Here is an 18,965-nt window from a genome sequence, read left to right on the forward strand (position 1 = left end):
CGTTTGTCCTCTAAGGACTCGTTCCTCAATGTCAACTCTGGATGGGTTCCCTCTTTTCAGCTTGAATTTGATTTTGTGATTTTTTGACTGAATTGTGTGAATGTCGTGTTTTTTAACAAGTTTCTCAGATGTTTTGGACATACTACAAATTTAGGGAATTTTTTTTATTGTTGAATTTTGAGGGAAAGTTGTACATTTGAACAAAAAAAATTTGATCATGAGGACCCACGATACCTGTCAAAGAGTTCAATGAGTTTTTTTTTTTTTTTTTCAGCAATAGAGTTGAATGACTTAGAGCCACTACAATGGCACCCAATTCTTGATGTAGTGTTAGCTTGCCTGAGAGTAAACAGAACCTAGCTAGAAATCCTGTTTTCCATCCCAATTCTTCAATGTTCGACACATTTTCTTTTAATCCATTGCAGCTGTTGTATTGGTGCTCTATTCTAGTATAAGCATAGTTCTATGGCCTGATTATATGTAAATCATTACTCATTCCAATATAAGCTATTGAGTGTTAGCTTTAAATAAGAGCTATGTGTTGTGTTAGTCATTACTCTCATCGGATACCTTACCATTTCCTCATTTTCTTAAGTTGTGTTTCAAAGTCTTGATCAACTTTGAGGTTGTTCATATATTTCAATCATTTTCCTCTTCCATGTTTTGCACTTTTCTTAGTTCCATTGTATTTGAACAATTACAATCTATGACCATGATATTATAGATTTATGATAGAACACTTAATACCAATTTATCAGTATTATGTAAAGATAGTTAATGCTTGCTTTATTGGTGTATGGATAGTTCTTTCTTTTCTTTTATCTCCATATATTTTTTTTTTTGACACAACATACAATTTGCACTACAATTTCCATTTAGTATGGATTTATGTTTGGTGTAAGTGAAAATTGGACTTACACTCCTTAGCTGCCGTGTTCCTGACCAATTAAGAACAATTTATCGAACCCTGGGTGAGAAATATGTTTTGATTGGGTTCTACATTCTATAATACATGAAACTCTCAAAACTGTAGTTGCACAGTATACCGCTAGGCAGCTCATTACTCAGATAGAGGTAAATATTTACCAGAATCTTTCCTATCTTGTGGATGCATGTTGTATGCATGGTCTATAACTCTCACTTGGAATCTGTGTCATATTGTTGGGAATCTAGTAAATTCACTTTTGGACGAGTATTTAAAGTGAAATTACAACTGTATAAGTGGGACTGATTGTTTGTAGAACATAGTGATAAAATTTTCACATTCATAGTTAAATTTGAACTCACATCCTAACTTGCGAAATATGAGTCGTATAATTAACATTTACACCAACCTTTATTACCAATTACATGAGTCAAAATATAGAGGTTAGTTAGTTATTACAAATAGAAATTAAGGAATACATACCCTCAAGTACCTGGCACAAGGTTGTTGGCCCTGAGAAATTGATTTGAATGTGCAACAAAACTTGCGGTTGTAGCTAGGGTGCAAGTAAAATAAAGGGGAAAAAACACAGATAATGATACTTTTGATTGATTAAAGAGGAAATGGAAAAGAAAAAACACATAAAATGTGACTTTTAGATTTTCTTAAATATAACAAAATTCGAGTTTAAATTTTCTTACATCATCTACAATTTTTCACATGATCAACTTAATTAAAATTTACTCTAAATAAAATTTTAAAATAATTATAAAAATTAATAAACTTATCATATTTTTAATTTATAAGAATGACAATATAAAAAAATATGATGTTATACATATTATTTAAACACGTGTCACTAATCAATTCTAATATATTATAATCTTATGATATATAAATTCTTAATTATCATATTTTTAGTTTATAATAATGATGATAATATATAAAATATGATCTTAGGCATATTATCTAAACACATGCCACTATATCATATATGTAGTAACTTATAACTAGATATTAGAATATGTAAGTATATTGTAATTTTATTATTTATATTTTTATGAAATATTTTGTTTATTATTATAACTTGACAAGAAAAAAATATTATAAAAATAAATGTAATTAATCAGTATCCTTTAAGACATTAGTTAAGAAATTAAAAAAATATTTATTATGTAAATAATAAAAAAAGATATAAAAATAATACCAGTGACCTATAAAAATTTAGACTTATTCAACGGTCATTTATGGTTATATTTATACGCGCTGACTAGCAGAGTAAAAGTCCCCCCACTACACTTTGCCCATCCTGCAGGTTATATATTGAGAGAGAAAGAGAATTGTGAGTGGCATTTGTTGTTTGCATTGGATCCTCCGCTACAGTCTCAACATCCTTCCTTCTCTTCTCTCTCTCACTGCTACAATCCAAACAAGCTAGCTTGAGAGAAAATTAAAGAAGAAAAGTCCTTTCAAAAAAAGTTTCATTACTTTATGTTGATAATAGGTACACCCAATTTCATCCACCATATATGCATCTTTTTTATCTTCTCTCTAACCACCGCTCCATCTAAACCTATATCCACCCTTATTACGTTAATTATCTTGAACATTCTTTGTTCTTGATGTTCTCTGAATCCGGTTCTTCTTCGTTTTGCTTCATGGGGGTATCTTCGAATTCCAAAGTCTTTCTCTCTGACAAAGATCTGAAAGGAGTGATAAACAACACGGATCATCATGAAGTGGGTTTATTGGTACACAAGGAAGGCTGCCAAAGTTTGATCCAAGAAGATCACCAGATTATTAGACTCAAACAACTATCGGTGCAACAGCGTGACCAAGAAGAAGGAGATAATAAAGACGATCATCACCAAGAAGAGCAAAAGCAACGACGCAACAACATGATCGTTACAGCAAAACCGGTGTGTCCTCCTATAAACTTGAAACTAGAGATTCCGTATTCGCGTGTGGGATCAGAGAACGATGACGACGGGTTGAAGACTCCAACATCTTCGGACCACAAAATCCCGGTGATCCTAGAGTGCCCAGGTGCACCCAAGAAGACAAAATCAAAGCCAGACACGAAAAGAAAAGAGTGTCGACCAAGAATTGTGCTTGATCTGTCCAAAGATTTGGAATCTTTGTTCCCTATGCCGCATGCTGTTGATGTTCTTGGCGGTGGCCTCAAGAATAAGAGAGTCAAACAGTGACTGACTCATCATAAACGTGGTACAAGGGGTGAGTTAGGTCTCTTAGAGCCCTCCTCATCAATATTATTCTTTGCCTTGCTAATTTTAGGTGTTGGTGCTGTCATGTACTTGTAACTCTCGATAGATATTATAACTCTCTCTGATAGTGCATTTATTTAAAGGTTCTCCATCTATCTAGCATTAATTGAATTTCAATTCATGCTCGTTATATTTAAGAATTTTCTTTTGCTATGTTATAATTAAATTGTACTACGAGGAATAGAGATGCCATAGATATTTTAATTAATTTGAATGATAAGGAAACGAAGAAAAAGTAGAATATAGCAATCTGCAGTGATGGATGGTATTATTAGGGATTCTAAAATTGATTTGGAGGAACGTGGAGAGTGACAGTGTCCGAGGCCGGGTCTAGATTTGGTGTTTCTATTTCTCGTGGGATCGGATCCCATTGACTTTGTTTAAGGGTCACAAATCATTGAATTTCCCAAGAAAAGCAAAACATTCCCTCTAGCCCTCTGTCTCTGTGGTGTGCCTCGTTTTTACCACTTGAGTGCGCAAACCCATGCGCCCCAGCACCATATTCTTGTTCCAAAGAGAAACTTTGTATGTTTAATTTTTCTCTGATCTAAAATGCGATCATAAGGATACATTAGAATCACGATAAGAGACATTAATTTTTTATAAAAATATCTGTATGGTATGATATACTCCACATTCACAATAATTAAAAAATACTTGGCAGTAATGTTTAATTGTTAAAACCACATTCACAAAATCAAAGTCGACTTTCAAAAAGTTGACTTTTAATATATATATATATATATATATATACTACTCTAGTAATTAAAAAATAGTGAATATATTATTTTGATAAAAAAGTAATTTTCTATTTATCTTACTTTAGTAAGTGTTTATTTTCTATTAATTTCCCAAAATTATCATGATTTTTATATCTTAAACTGGTTTTATCAATCTTTATATCATTGTAAATATATTAAAAAATATAATTTTAAATAAAACCAAAATTTTAGTAAAAATATTTAACAAACAACTTTAGCTAAAAGTAGCTAAGGTAAAAAAAAAAATCAGCAAATATCAAACAAATTTAACTTACCTTAATTTTAACACTCTTTATTTTAACTTTAACTAGAGAGTAACTTTTAAAGAAAAAAAAAAAAGTTCACAACCTAATTCTAAATACTTTTTTCCTTGGTTATCTATTTGAAAATAATTCATTCATTCCCTCAATTAACTTCATTACTTTGTTTTACACCCAAAATGTGACAGACAATTTAAATTAACTGAACAACTTATTTGAAAATAACTAATTCATTCCCTTAATTATGTAGCAGCTTATTATGCAATGTTAACAGTGATCACTTGTAACAAACTTTTGTAAACGGGAATTTTACTTGTAAAAAAATATCTCTTAACGGATTAAAAAAGTGTTCCTGTACAAAAGATTTTTCTATTGGCTAGTTGTCATATCTAAAAGTATTTAACATTTTTTTAATAAAACTTATACTCCCATGAAGTCTAAATATTCCAAAAATACAGGGGCCTTTAGCCCCTGTTGATTAAAAAAAAATCCAAAAGTTTGTAAAGTGTAAATTCCGTAAACCTCCTATATATGGTATAGGGAGATCATGCATCAATACTTGGAGGTGTGGTTGATTAAAACAACGAGTTGTTAGAGGCCAAGACAAGAAACAAAGAAAAGTTTGCAGTAAATGTACAGTAATGGGCTAGTTTCAAGCCCAAGGCGTTCACCACAAAGTTATAGAAAACGACCCTTGAGCCCTAGAATAAACTTGCCCATCAGCCCAAGTACTCCACAGCAAAATTAAAAATAAACAAAAATATTAGACAAACCACCAAATAGTTCCTGTCCCCGCCACCCGTGACATGAAATAAAAAATATTATTTTATTATTTAAAAATTTTAATAAAAGAAAAAGTAAATAACAAAGACAGGTGGAGGCAGGGTGGACGTTACTGTAGAATAGTTCGTGTGTCACAGTTCAAAAATAAATATTGGGAAAGGCTGGCACAGTTCTGCACACAAATGTGACACCGAAGTCTCAGTTTCTCCTCTTTGTCTTTAGATTGTGCATTCCATTGTGTATGATGGCTGATCTCCTAATTGCTTTTACATATTTTATCAAACTATTTTCCGCGTGATGGCACCCAAGAGGAAGTTATGAAACCAAATTAAGTCGACAATTGATCACCTATTGCAGTATTGTTAAAAGAAAATTGACTGCCAATGAGTGGTGTATTTAAACGCTAGAAGCAACACGTCTTTGTATAAGCATTTGCAAGCCAAAGGCCATATTTTATCTAGCGGAATCCTTGCATATTATAGTTTGACATATCAGTATTTATTTACTTCAACTTCTCTGTTCTTTGGGTCAACTCTTGTATGTTTAGTTGAAATCTGGTGTACTTCGATTGAATTTGTGTTCTCAGAATAGTTAATGGGCAATCTGAGATGTTTGGGAAAGGAAACACACTTAACCTCTAAAAAATGTTGGGGGTTTAGCTTTGCATGCTCACTTTATAAAGGTTTTTAAATTGCAACATGTTGAGACCTCTAAAAAATTAAGAGTCCCAATTAATTGCAATAATAATTTGAAACCTGGGAGTCATTTTGCATCATAGCAGCATATGGTTGGTGATGCAAAGCGATAATTATAGTAATGTTATAATAACTGATACGAATGATTTATTTCTCATGAGACACATGCAGAAAGTATGTGGCAAACTCTTAAGTCCTTGTATGCTTCTAAATCAGGGAGTGACAAATTGCACATGTTGAAGAACTTTGTTGAATTAAAATACAAGGATGGAACTCTATTTACTAAGCACTTGAGTGAATTTCAAGGACACTGTGATCAATTGTCAGTCGCAAGTATCAATCTTGATGATGATGTGTTGGGATTGTTCCTATTAATAACTCTACCTGATTCGTGGGAGACATTTTGGGTTTCCATGATTAGTGTTGCCCCCAATGGTATTGTTCCTTTACAAATGACAAAGACTAGTGCTCTTAATGAAGAGATGAGAAGGAAGGTGCAAGATACTTCTTCTCAGTCAGAGGTGCTTGTTACTGGAAATAGAAGGAGAAAATCCATAAACCTGAGTCTTAAGATTTTTGGTTAAAATGTAGTGTCAAGTTTCCTTATGTAGTTGCTCATGACTTATTGGTGTAAATTTCTCCGGTATTTACTCCCATCCAATTTCCCAACAATTGGTACAAGAGCCGATGATTCGACTTGGTGATTAGCTCGGACGAGTAAGATGGTAGCGATAGATCCTTAATTTTGGTATAACTCCTAAAATGTTCAACAAATCTATACAAACACACCTCACTCCAAATCAATACTCTTTAAATGGTTTCTTTTCTCCATCACAAACAAGAACTCATCCATGGTCCTAAGAGAAACCCCTTAAATCCTTAAATCCATCTTCATCTTTTGCAGCATCCCCTTATCATATATCTGATATTACCAACTTTCTTTCTCATCATGATTCCTTTCTCAGTCACGTTCATGAACAATTCAATTTTAGCCACTATATGCTCATAGCTCGTCCTTTTAGCATCCTCTCCCTCGAACAGCTTGTAGTTATAAAACTGCTCCGCTGCCATGGGCCACCCCAAAATTAGGACCCCTAATCCAACGATTCCAGTACCGAGTTTCACCCACAGTCATTGAAAAAATGCAGACACCTCAAAATTCATTTTTATAAAGAGAGATCTCACATTAGGGGTGTGCAAAAATTAATTCACTAAAAAAATCAAAATAAAATAGTTTTAAATTGTTTTAGTTTGTTCGAATTTATATTCAAATAATTAAACCGATTGAAAACTAATTCAAAATCAACCTAATTTTAAAAATTTGGTTCTAAATTAAATTAATTTTTAATCAGTCTTAAACTGATTTTAAGAATTGAATCAATTTTAAACTGATTTTCAAATTTTTTTTTTCAAATTAAAAAATATATATTTAAGTGAAAATCAATTTAATTAATCGAATTGATTTTATAAAATAATATACCTTTTTTCTTGAACTAGAACCAGAAAAAATCAATTCGATATAGATTCAATTATAATTGGATTCAATCCGAAACCATTACCCCTACCCGTCATTGTTGCCATTAGTTTCTGCTATGCCAGTGGGTAACCGTAAATGAAACGGGCTTCTGAAAAATCCGGTAAGGGAAAGGGGTCAGAGTCAACGTGGCGGTGGGTTAGGTTCGTCCAGAGGCCAAGCCGTAGCTGCTGAAGATAACGTGAAAAACACCGAGTTCCTTGGCCACGCTGGCTGTCCATCCGAAGATGTCGGCTATGATGCAAAGTTGTTGCTGATGGACGATGGTGTTTTGTTTGGATGAGGTGCTTGAAGGCTGGTCTCATGGTAGGCGATGCTATCTGTGGTCGGAGGAAGTGAAAGGGATTTCGAAGAAGACGACGGAGGAGTCTGGTGGGAGAGAGGACTTTAGCTTTTTTATGTTTAGGGAGGTGCTGACTATTGCGATGGTGTACTTTTTTCTTTGTTCTAGCTCAAGGGCTAATGCCACGAAAGGAGTTATCAGTTATGTGGCCTTGTGCATGAAAGGGAATAAAATTATCATTTCTTTTCTCTCTGCCATTCGCGATCGCTCCTTCACTTGAGAGAAAGAATCTCAGCCTTCTAAAAAACACTACTATTAGAGAAAGTTTCATTTTTAAAACGAGGGTCACTCTCAAATATTCTCCCAATATCGATCACAAGTCATACCAAATCCCAACAGTTTAGCTATTTATTTGACGACAAACATTCAAATTAACAAAAACACATGAGTCTTATTATTGTTTACAATTCCTTTCTCTTTTTGGTGTTTTGTCTTTACAACTCATCCGTAGCATATCAACAACCCATGCTTCAATATGAATTGCTTTGCATGGCTACCAAATCTCCTTGGAGTATATATAGGTCACGCGCCTCACTTCTTTTTTACTGTTTTTTTTTGTCTTCAAAACATCAAAACACAGGCCAAAAGCACACCAAATCTAGCACTCAATACATGTACGCCCACTCTACTTAAAAGGAAGCTGCTAGCATACTAATAACAGGAAGCAGAAAAACACACACACACAGTTGGATGGGCTAGGTCCTGAACAAATGCACTGGGTATATAGTTGTGGCTCTTGGATATATGGGATTTGATTAGGCTCTTGTTATTTACACTCCTTGTTTTTCTAAGTACCCTAGTAACCCTCCTTTCTGCCTCCGATTACCCATTACTTTTTTAATAAAGAAGCACACCCATTTTTGCTTTTCAGAAGTGTCTTTCCAAAATACCAGAAATGTTGCATTTTAAAACTGCTAGTCATTTATTACGATCCAAAGCACTACACAAACTACAACTTAGTATATGCAACATCAGATGAACTTCAGAGACAACAATGTAACAGACTAACAGGTGAGACATGAAACCAAAAATACATTAACAGCTTTAAACTATAGCAAGTCAACACCCACACCTTTAAACCCCATTCGAGAGCAAACATGTTACCCAAATTGTACCAAATTGTTTTCAGAGCAAAGCATCAAAGAGCTACATTATCATTCGATTAAACATTTTATTAAGAAACATCCTCGCGTATTATTGTATTACAACAACAACAAACAATTGCCTCTGTTTAAAAAACAATCAAAATTCGTCTCTCCATCATCCAATTCCCTATGCTTTACCCATGTTCATCCTAATTATTACTTTTAAAATAAATTCTCATCCTATATAGTTAAATACTCAACATCCCTCAAAAAATAATAACACTGCGATGTGTAAGTAATTTCAAAATTGAATCATATGACCACTCTTAGTATATTGTTAGACGAATGATTCTAAAGCCAACACACAACTTATGACCACCTATCTTTCTATGCCATGTTAGACATCACAAAGGAAGAAAGTATTAAATTTCAGAATGCAGATGAAAGAAAACTCACGTTTGTGGTGGTGGAAAATTATGTTTGCTCACATACCTGTCCCTGCGAGTGAGAAGAACCAAGGAACGTCGTCAACGGAAGAATGGAACCACGTTTTCGGAAAGAGTAAGTGCCAAAGAAGAGAGGTGAGGACGACCCTAAATGAGACCGGAGGAAGAGAAAAGGGGGGGGGGGGGGGGGGGAGCGGTCTATGGGGTGTACAGAGGTTTACAGAAGAAGAGAAAAAAGGGGTTTAAGCGGGTGTAAATAGCGAGTGCCTTTTTTATTTAAGCAACTATATGGGAGCCCAGCTAGATGTTACACTTGCAATGCCTAGCATAGGGGCTTTGCTATTGGCATCCCCTCATTGCTTTTTAAACCCCCCTCTTCTTCAGAAACACATTATTTGACAAAAATACGCCTAACCTTTGACGCACCCATAACACAATACAAATTTGTCTGTGTTAATTTCTTAAAAAAAACAAATTTCTTTCTGTTGTATTAAATTTTTGGAAAATGTTACATAGACACCTAATAGGCTACATTACACCTAGTAGAAATAGAAAAAAAAAATAAAAATATTGGTGGAATGTTTAAAACAAGAGAATATTTATGTGTCATTACTCTATTTTTTTAAAAGACACTCCCATAACATAATAGAAATAAATTTTGTTGTGTGTTAAAGTCAAGCCGAAATACACAATGAATACTTATTTTTGTTGTGTAATCAATTTTATATTTATTATTATTTTAAAATGGCTACATTTAAATATTAATCAAATTAATTATTATATAAATTTTATTTTTAATTGAAATTGAATCTATATTATTAATAAAAGGGAATATGATGTTTTTGTGTACATATTTCTTTTCTCATTTTATCCCTAAAACCAACTTTCCAATTTTTTTTTATCCCTATTCTCTTCAACCAACTCACACCCCCACTTACATCCTAAAAACTATCCAATGTTATTTTTATTTCTCAAAAAATTTAGAGAAACACAAAGTGTTTTTTCCCTTAGTTAATTATAATGCAAGTTACCCTTATTAATAGTAATTGAATTAGTAATAATGTAAATTACCTTTTTCAATTGTAAACAAAATAATTACAAATGAATCAAATTACCTTTTTAATAAAATCATAATTATTTGAATGGATCAAATTAATGTATAATATAATATAATATTTAATATAATTAAAAACTGTTTTTTATTAATTTTTAAGAATTAAAAACTAAAAATCACCCTACACTGCAGTAAAGAAATCATGTTCTGCGTAAGGGTCGTGATTCAGAGTATGCATGGCATGTTGTCCAAAATCATGCAGACAATGCATTGTATTGTGAAACACCTGCCAGGGCTTTTTAGAAAGTGAATCTGGGCATTTTCTTAGATGCTTGTGATTGTCTTTTAACATAACTGAAAAGAATTGTATATATCCCTTTTAACACTTTTCATAGGATCCCTGCTCACCTAACGCTTTTGATCTTTTGGCCATAATGCATTACTAACAACACTTTCAACATTGAGTGCCCATATTAATAATTGACATTCAGTATTTCCCTTGCTTTTCCATTAAGTACCTGATATCACATCCTTATTTCCTCTCTCCGCTTTAATTTTAAATAAATAAATCCGTTGCGAACCACTTGGATAAATGAGTATAAAATCTGGAGAAACTAGGCTTGCATGTAGATTACTAGATTTCTCGTTTGTGGGGTTTTAAATACGTATGCGTAAGTGATGGCAATACTGCTCTTAAAAGTGAAGGCTCTACTGCCGCCACCTCCTTCGTGGAGCAGCACAATGCCTCCGCAATTGCTCCAAAAAGGAAGAAATATTGAATTGCTACTTCTGAATCGAGGACATCAAAGTCATTACGATATGACAAATGTTAAATTAAGAAATTTAAAGTAAAAATATTTTTATTGGGAAATACAATATTATATTATTCATTGTTTTTTTATAATTTATATAATAAATATTTTTTTAATTTCCTAATTCATGTCCTAAAAATAATTTAATAAGATCCATAAGAAATTAGTAGTTTTTTCTTAATTATGACCGGTTAGTGTAACGACACAATGATTCTGTTTCTCTTTATTGTCGACAGAGCTATAGAAAAAGCTGATGAGCATGGCTATTGGCTATTGCAAATTAATGATAAAGCATTCTCACTCGTTATGTCACTCTTTTTGACCCCATTCTTGCTCTAATTGGACTTGGATTTTACCAACAGCGTCTCTTTATTTACAGTTCTTGGCAATAATTCTCAGTTTCTATGCATTGCACAGAACAACAAGGAGTGGACGATTCCTGCAGTCATATCTAACATCTTAGGTGGCCTTGTGCTATAAAAATTCAAGAACTATGCAAAACATGTCTCAACAGGTACTTTTGACTGCATCATGCATGTTCGTTTTTTTGGAATTTTCTCACGAGTCCTCCTAGGGATTCATGTTGTTTCCTCTGGGATTTCAGTGGTGGGACTGTGATAATTTCTGAGGTTGTGGGTCTGCATGTGTATGTATATTTGATTTGATCAATACTTGGTTGTTTCTTTGTGTTTAGTTTCTTCTGTTATATATATGTCTGCTATATATGTGAATTTCTATGAACCTTTTGTGTTATTAAACTTACAATTGATTTGATGTTAGGATGAGGGTTGGCCTCTGGGTTTACTGCAGCCAGCGAATGCAAGGATTGAATTGGTCAGAAACAGTGACAATGCGGGGTCAATATCATTCAACACCTTACTCACTCGTTCTCCATCTTCTTCTACAGATTCTTCATCAGATTTTGACACTGAGGTCAGTAAAACATTAACCAAAATTATACCATATGGTAACTTTTTCTTTTGCTTTTTCTTTTATCATCATCAATAGTATTATTTTGTCATGTTGACAACTACGTTGAATTATAAATCAATTGTAAACAAAAAAATAATAATTTGTGATACAATATTTAAAATTGGACTTTGCTGTTTTGATCATTTTTGTACAATATTTAAAAGTAATCTTTAAATGAAAATAAATGCATTTTCTTAAATTAAAGAGACCCCACTAATTTAATCATCTAAAATTATCAAAATATTTAGAACAATGTAAACTAACTCTCAAATACGTAAAAAAAAATCTTCTAAAAATTGACTGCATATAATTAAATAAATTTCAGAAATTAAACTTTTAATAGTTTTTAAAAATTGTAATAACTGCTTACTAATAGAAGGGTTTACTGTATCTTTAATTGCATACCATTCCTCTTTTTTTTTTTCCTTATCTATTTTCTAAAATACCCATAATTGAATGCCACCCAGTTTTCAACCCCACCCACCTTCACATGTAAGATTATAGGTTTCTTTTAAGATCAAATAATTCTAGCAAATCGGACCCAAAAAATCATAATATCAATGCTCTCAAATGTAAATGTAAGCATCAGAACATCTCAAATGTAAATGTAAGCATCAGAACATCTATTATACTAGGAATATCAATGAATCTGATTGCTAATGATAATGTCTATATTAAAAATTCAATTCTTTTTTTTTTTTAATGAAATTATTCAATTCTTATACTTACTAATTGAAAACAAAGAATGTATAGATATGGTATCCCCAAAGTAAGAAAGTTATCTATAATAAAATGGTATCAATTTCATTTTACAATTTCATTTCGTAATAAACTAGATCGGAATAAGATTATATGCATTATCATTATAAGAAGAAATGATTTAAATGAATCCTAAGAATACTACATTTACATATAATTTCATGCGTCATTCCATTTCCTTTAAGAACAAAAATAAACATGGTTAGACCTATTTTTTAAAATCTCTCTCATGATTTGGAACCGTTCAATCCTATATACTTGTTAATATTGAACATAAAATTATTTATAATAATTTTTTTTATTGTTCACTCCATATTTTTTTATTGATTTTCTAACCCCAAAATCACTATTTCCTGTCTAGATCTTAAACCAAAACCTTCATGTAAATGTGACACGGGAAGAATAAGAATTTTTTAGGCAGAGAAGTGTATTTTTGTTTTGGGATAACAATGGAAAATAAATATCAATATAATCGATAAGTGCTAGTACCAATGAATGAGCATGTACCCGTTGCAGTAAGGGTCATGTGACTAGCTGACTCGATTAGAATAGAATATGCTGTCATTTTTGTCCTTGTCCTGCATGCTTCTGGGATTGTTCGGGTAATCAGAGGGTCGTTAGAAGTTAGAGCTGGGGGGGGGGGACTTCGAATTCCTAAACTGTCCACCGCTAACATCGAAGAATTGGTGTTTTATTTTACTAAAAAAATGATAAACGAATTATTTGATTTTTTATTCAGTTTAATTTTTTAAAAAATTTAATTTATCCTTATCTTTTTTTTAGAGTTTAATCATTTATTTTTTGAAAAATTTATTTGATCATTTTTTTCAGTTTGATTGTTTATCTTTTAAAAAGATAATAAAGTATTACTCCTTTCAATATTTTTTTAGTTATGTTTAAGGTTATTAAATATGAATTATGATATATTTAATCAAACTAAAAAATGTTATTATATTTGAACTAAAATATCCTTATTTAATATATTATTATTTTTTATACTTGTACTATTAATAATGGGTATTAAATAAGAATATATTTTAACAAAATATTAATTAGAATTTGAAATTTTAAAACATCAATTGTTTTGGGAGAAAAATAGAAAGTTAATTAAACATTAAAAGATACCAGGAGGACGTAATAGAAAGGAAGAGAATATTGGATGAAAGTGTTGTGTGTATGTGTATTGGATTAGGTACGGAATTAAGTTTAAATTTTTATATTTCAATGTGGACTTCATGTTTTTATTTTTTTTACTCAAGGGTAGTTGCTAATTAATACTTAATAGTATTATTATTAAATTAATAAATAAACCAAAGCTAACTTTAATACGGTTTTTTCTAATTATCATTAAGAAGAAAAACATTGCAAGTTACATCTAATGGAAATAATTTCAACAATAAGAAAAGTTGGTTATGTAATATGTTACATGTAATGGTGGAAAGTTACTTTATTTTGTACTATAACTCTTCAACTACAAAGACAATAGTAAATAAACAACTTAAAAAGTATTTATTTAATATTTTGTTGTTACGTGAAATTTTTTTTATAAAATTGATTATTTTTTTAAAAAAAATATTATAATAAATTTCACTAAAATAATTATAAATTTCATGTACTCTATTTCATGATTTTTTAAGGAGAAAAAAAAAAGATATGCATTGATAATGTAAATAATTTTATACAGTCATTTAATCATAATTTATTATATATGATAAGTTTATTGATTTTTAAAATAATTTAAATGATAATTTGTGATTAAATGATGATATAAAATTATTTTACACTTGTTGTCCATAAGCATTGAACTCTTTTCTAAGTTCTATATTCCCAAATGCTTTGATTATTAAAGTTCATAAATATTAAGAACACATTCTTTAATATTCCTTTTTAAACACATTTTTTTATTGGTTGAAACTTGTTAAGCATGACAAAATTTGTGAATCCATATCATATTTAATGATTTTATTTTTAATTTGTAGTTTTTGATAAATTTTAACTAATTAAAGAGAGTTTAAGAAAGTATGTTTATAGTATACCTCAAAAGTTTATATTGACTTATATATATATATATATATATATATATCACCTGTAATTACTAATTAGTATAAGTATATATGATCAAACGTATTTTGAAAAAAAAACTAATTTTAAAATAAAAAATAAATACTAATTATTGCTTTTTTCTCTAAAATTAAGCTTAAATAGATTTGCTATGAAAAATTAAATTAATAGAAGGAAATTATTAGTTGATGTTACAAGTACTGAGCTCTATTCTCCTACTTAATTACTTTTGAAATCCAAAGCAATTACTAATTGATTTTTCCTATTAAATCCCCTTTTAGGTTGCATTAGGTGAGCAAGTTTTTTTTTTTTTGGTAAGCAATCTTCTTCTTAGTTTAATATGCTTCTACTTTAATTAAATTTACCTATATATGATTAATCGTACATATGCCTACTTTCCGTATCAGTTCAGTTCAGTTAGATGAATTAATTAATTACCATAATTTATTTCAAGAACTTATTCTGCCATTCCTCACATTGGCTTTAAATTGGGAAGTACTTCTATTTTTTTTCTTCTAACCATGGTATGGTATTCATACAAACCACTCCTATTTAAAAGATTTTATATGAATCCGAATGTGTAGAAATGGTTTATAATTTTCTTACTAAATTTTGTAATTTATTTTAACAAGTTTTATAGATAAATATATTAAAATGTGTTTTTTGTAACTTTATTTTAATAAGTTTTATGATTAAGTTTATAAATAAATTTCCCTTTTTAACAGAATTTGTTAAATATGTATTTAATTGACTTAGTTAACTCATCGTGTTTGATCAATTCTCTGATACAACGTTCAAACAGAATAATCAAGACAAAAAGAAACCGACTAAATTAAATAGTTAACTCCTCGAGTTGTCTTTAGCTTCTTCTTTTTTTTCTCTCTCTATCTTTAAACTAAAGTTGTTTCCGGTTTAAGCTTGAGTTTCATGTTATTTAAATTATCATTTTAATTTTTAAAAACTATAATAAAGTTTATAATTTATACTAATTTAATTTAATTAGCATTTTTTATGAAAAAATATTACACTATTAACTATTCAAATTTTAAGAGACCTATTCAAATTATATATAATTTTTTTACACATATTATAAATAATTTTTTTTATGTTACCATTCAATAGTATTATTATTAAAAAAGTCTAGTTTAATTATATGAAAAACATGTATGAATTATTATAAATCCTATCATACTAATTTTTACTTCCATCGATAAAAAAATCGATAATATTATTATGCTATGCCCTTGGAAAGGTAGGACAGTTTCTGATATCATATTTCTAAAAATTAAAACATCTACATTAACTAATTAGAGACACTTCTATTTTAAAAAGAGTACGAGACTGAGTTACTCCAAGTTAAGGGTTTTGGATATCCTAACTGTTATACGTTGCAACCCTCAGAAATGAGAAAGTGTAACTTAAGTGATAGTTAATTTGAAGACTGACTGAGAATAGAACTTGATGCCAATCAACTGCATCTTGAGAAAATTAATTGTCATCAAACTATAAAAATACTATCAGAACTGCTGTATATATTTTTAATCAACACTCCAAGCCATTAAGAACTTAGTTGTGAGAGGGAAAAACTATAAATGATTTATACTTCCCCTGATGATAGTGTTCCTGTCTTAAAAATATCATTTATGTTGCAACTTTCTGTCTTTAATTCCTCACCTTCTTATATGACAGTGTTCCCGTCTTAAAGTTAAAAAGCTAGCAATGTATTTGTTTCATTTCGTAGAACAATGACCAAATTACTGGCTCGGCAAGTGTAATTGCCGCTGGAAGTCATTGATTATCTGATTTCGAATGCAGTGCTCACTTGAATTCAGTTAAAGTGTGTTGGTCATTCAATTTATCTCCTATTAAATACTTTCACGTTTGATTAAACATTTGCGTAATTTATGCATTTTTTTGTTGCGAAAGTAGCAACAGCCAACAGAGATCATTCTTAATTTTTACGTACTATCTAGAATGTAGATGTAATCAAACATAAATGCATTATATCTGTAGATAGAATACTCGCTAGCTTAGTGAGTACATTGTAGTTTGTTGGCGAGCATTATGAAGAATCAATGCTATTTTAATTAAGCGCATCCGTCCCTTCTCACTTCATGTGGTACTGTTCAACATTGATTATGAAATTCATATACTAATTTAGCAATCACGTCAAGGGTGAGTTATAATATATATACTCCCTCCCTCTCTTCATTTGTAAAGTTCATGATCTTGTTCAACAATTCGAAAAGATTTACATCAATAGACATAAGTAATCACATAAATAAATTTAACATCACATAATAATTTAAAATCTTGAAATTTAAATTTGTAAGTCTTGTATTTACTTATATGACATTCAAATTTTTCATTCTTATATTTCTTATATTATGTGTAACTTTATCTCATATTTAAACTTTAACAAAATTATGATAATTACTCTTTTATCAATTATACACTTATTTGTTTTTTAATATTTAATTATTTTATACATACATTTATATGATAAAATGAGAAGAAAAATAGATGAAAAAGAAAATTTCATGACTATTTTATTAAAATCAACAAAATTTATTATCTTTGTTGATTTCTATATAATAAATTTAATCTACACATAAAAGAAAAAGAGAATATAAGCGAAGCATGGTACATATATATGAAAATGTCTTATGGACTAAAAGTATATGTTTGTTTGATTCAGTCAACGGGGTCTTTTTTTCCGGACCAAAGTACCACACTTGGGAGCCTTATGGGTGTCTCTAGCATTGTAGAGCTGTCTAGAAGATCACTAAGAGGAACTAAGACAGAACTATTAAAGAGTAAAAAGAAAATGTTCAATTTCAGCTCATGGTTATTCTGTTTGGGCTCAAGGAGTAAAATTACTGAAGCTGAGAGCCAAAAATATAATCCACCATCTCTTGGTCAATTTCTTGCTGTGGAAAGAAGAGCTGCTAGTGAAAATAGAAGGAAGCAAAGCCTATCCATTTACGACCCTCATGATGAGCTTGCATTGGCTGAGCGAAATTCATTATTTATGAATGGCACCATTGCTCCCCCTCACTCCATAAGTCCAAGGCAGAGTATTGGAACAGAGAGAGAAAACATGGAATTAAGACAACACAGCAAAGGGTTTGGTTTACTTGCGGAGCTGTTTTCATGCATGTGTGGACAAGATGGCTTATTGGCTAACTTCTAATTATGATTTGGCATCAACATCAGTCATTTTTTTTCTTCGCATCTTTATATGTTACATTTGTTTCAAAGTTAACGTTAGATGTAAGTGAAATGAGTATGTATCCAAAATAATTTTAGTTATGATTTTACATTGAAATTGTGTTATTTATTAAAAAAGTGCAATAATTTGTTCTCTAACGTTAAAATAAATGTGGACTTAATCTTTGTTTCACCTATAAATGGATGATATAATTTCAATATTGGGAGGGAGAGGAGGGGATCAGAAATCGATTACTGTATATTATTTGATCCCCGGATAAGTTCTAAAATTTTAGTTTCTTTTGTTCAAGATTGACTCCTAATCCCTTAACTCATTATCATAAATTAACAAAACCAAATGTATTACGTCTTATATTTAAGGTCAAGCTCATGTACAAATTAAATATCTTAGGGATTTGTATAATTTTAGTGGAAGACCTTCTTTTAATTAAATTAAGAAAATAATTAATTGAGGTAGGGCCAAGTTAATCAAGAGTCAAAGACACTACCGAATCATTAAAAAAATACTGTAATGTTTTTTATATGTGTTTCAGAAACTAGTTTAGAATATTTAAAGAAGATTAATTAAGGATTATTTAACAGTTTTTAATTAAGTTTCTGAGCTATTTTTTTTCCAATAACAAAGCATTTTTTACAGAAATAACAAAACATATTATTCAGTCCATAAAATGTCTATAAACTCCTCCAATAACCAAACAAGTGAATTCCTCATCCTAACAAATGTGTATTGTGTACCGTACGTGACACGTTCTTAACTTATCCGGATTCATGTGAATATGCAACCACTTTGATTAGATAGATCCAAATCTGAAGGTTGAGATTCTTAACTATTTCCATTTTAATACTGCAAAGGCCACATGTGATTCTGAATATGACTCATTCTCCAAGATATTTCTTCCTGCAACCTGTCGGCAGAGACCGTAGTAAGTATCTTATAAAAGATAAATGGCAGTAATATC

The 18,965-nt window shown here is 30.6% G+C and overlaps 1 protein-coding gene across 1 annotated transcript; it reads left to right on the top strand.

The window, feature by feature from the left end:
• Nucleotides 1-11,241: 11,241 nt before the first annotated feature.
• LOC100526990 (uncharacterized protein At3g17950) lies at nucleotides 11,242-18,097 on the top strand. Its single transcript, XM_003546976.5, has 3 exons — nucleotides 11,242-11,497; nucleotides 11,764-11,916; nucleotides 17,474-18,097. The coding sequence occupies exons 1-3, from the start codon at nucleotides 11,477-11,479 to the stop codon at nucleotides 17,966-17,968; spliced, it is 669 nt and encodes a 222-aa protein (XP_003547024.1). The 5' UTR covers nucleotides 11,242-11,476; the 3' UTR covers nucleotides 17,969-18,097.
• The last annotated feature ends 868 nt before the right edge of the window (nucleotides 18,098-18,965 follow it).

This window comes from Glycine max, chromosome 15, assembly GCF_000004515.6.
Source record: "Glycine max cultivar Williams 82 chromosome 15, Glycine_max_v4.0, whole genome shotgun sequence".
NCBI classification, from domain to species: Eukaryota; Viridiplantae; Streptophyta; class Magnoliopsida; order Fabales; family Fabaceae; genus Glycine; species Glycine max.

Coding starts and splice junctions, on each gene's coding strand:
- LOC100526990 (XM_003546976.5), top strand. CDS start 11,477: ATGCAAAACATGTCTCAACAG. Junction 11,498..11,763: donor TGCAAAACATGTCTCAACAG/GTACTTTTGACT, acceptor ATTTGATGTTAG/GATGAGGGTTGGCCTCTGGG. Junction 11,917..17,473: donor CATCAGATTTTGACACTGAG/GTCAGTAAAACA, acceptor TGTTTGATTCAG/TCAACGGGGTCTTTTTTTCC.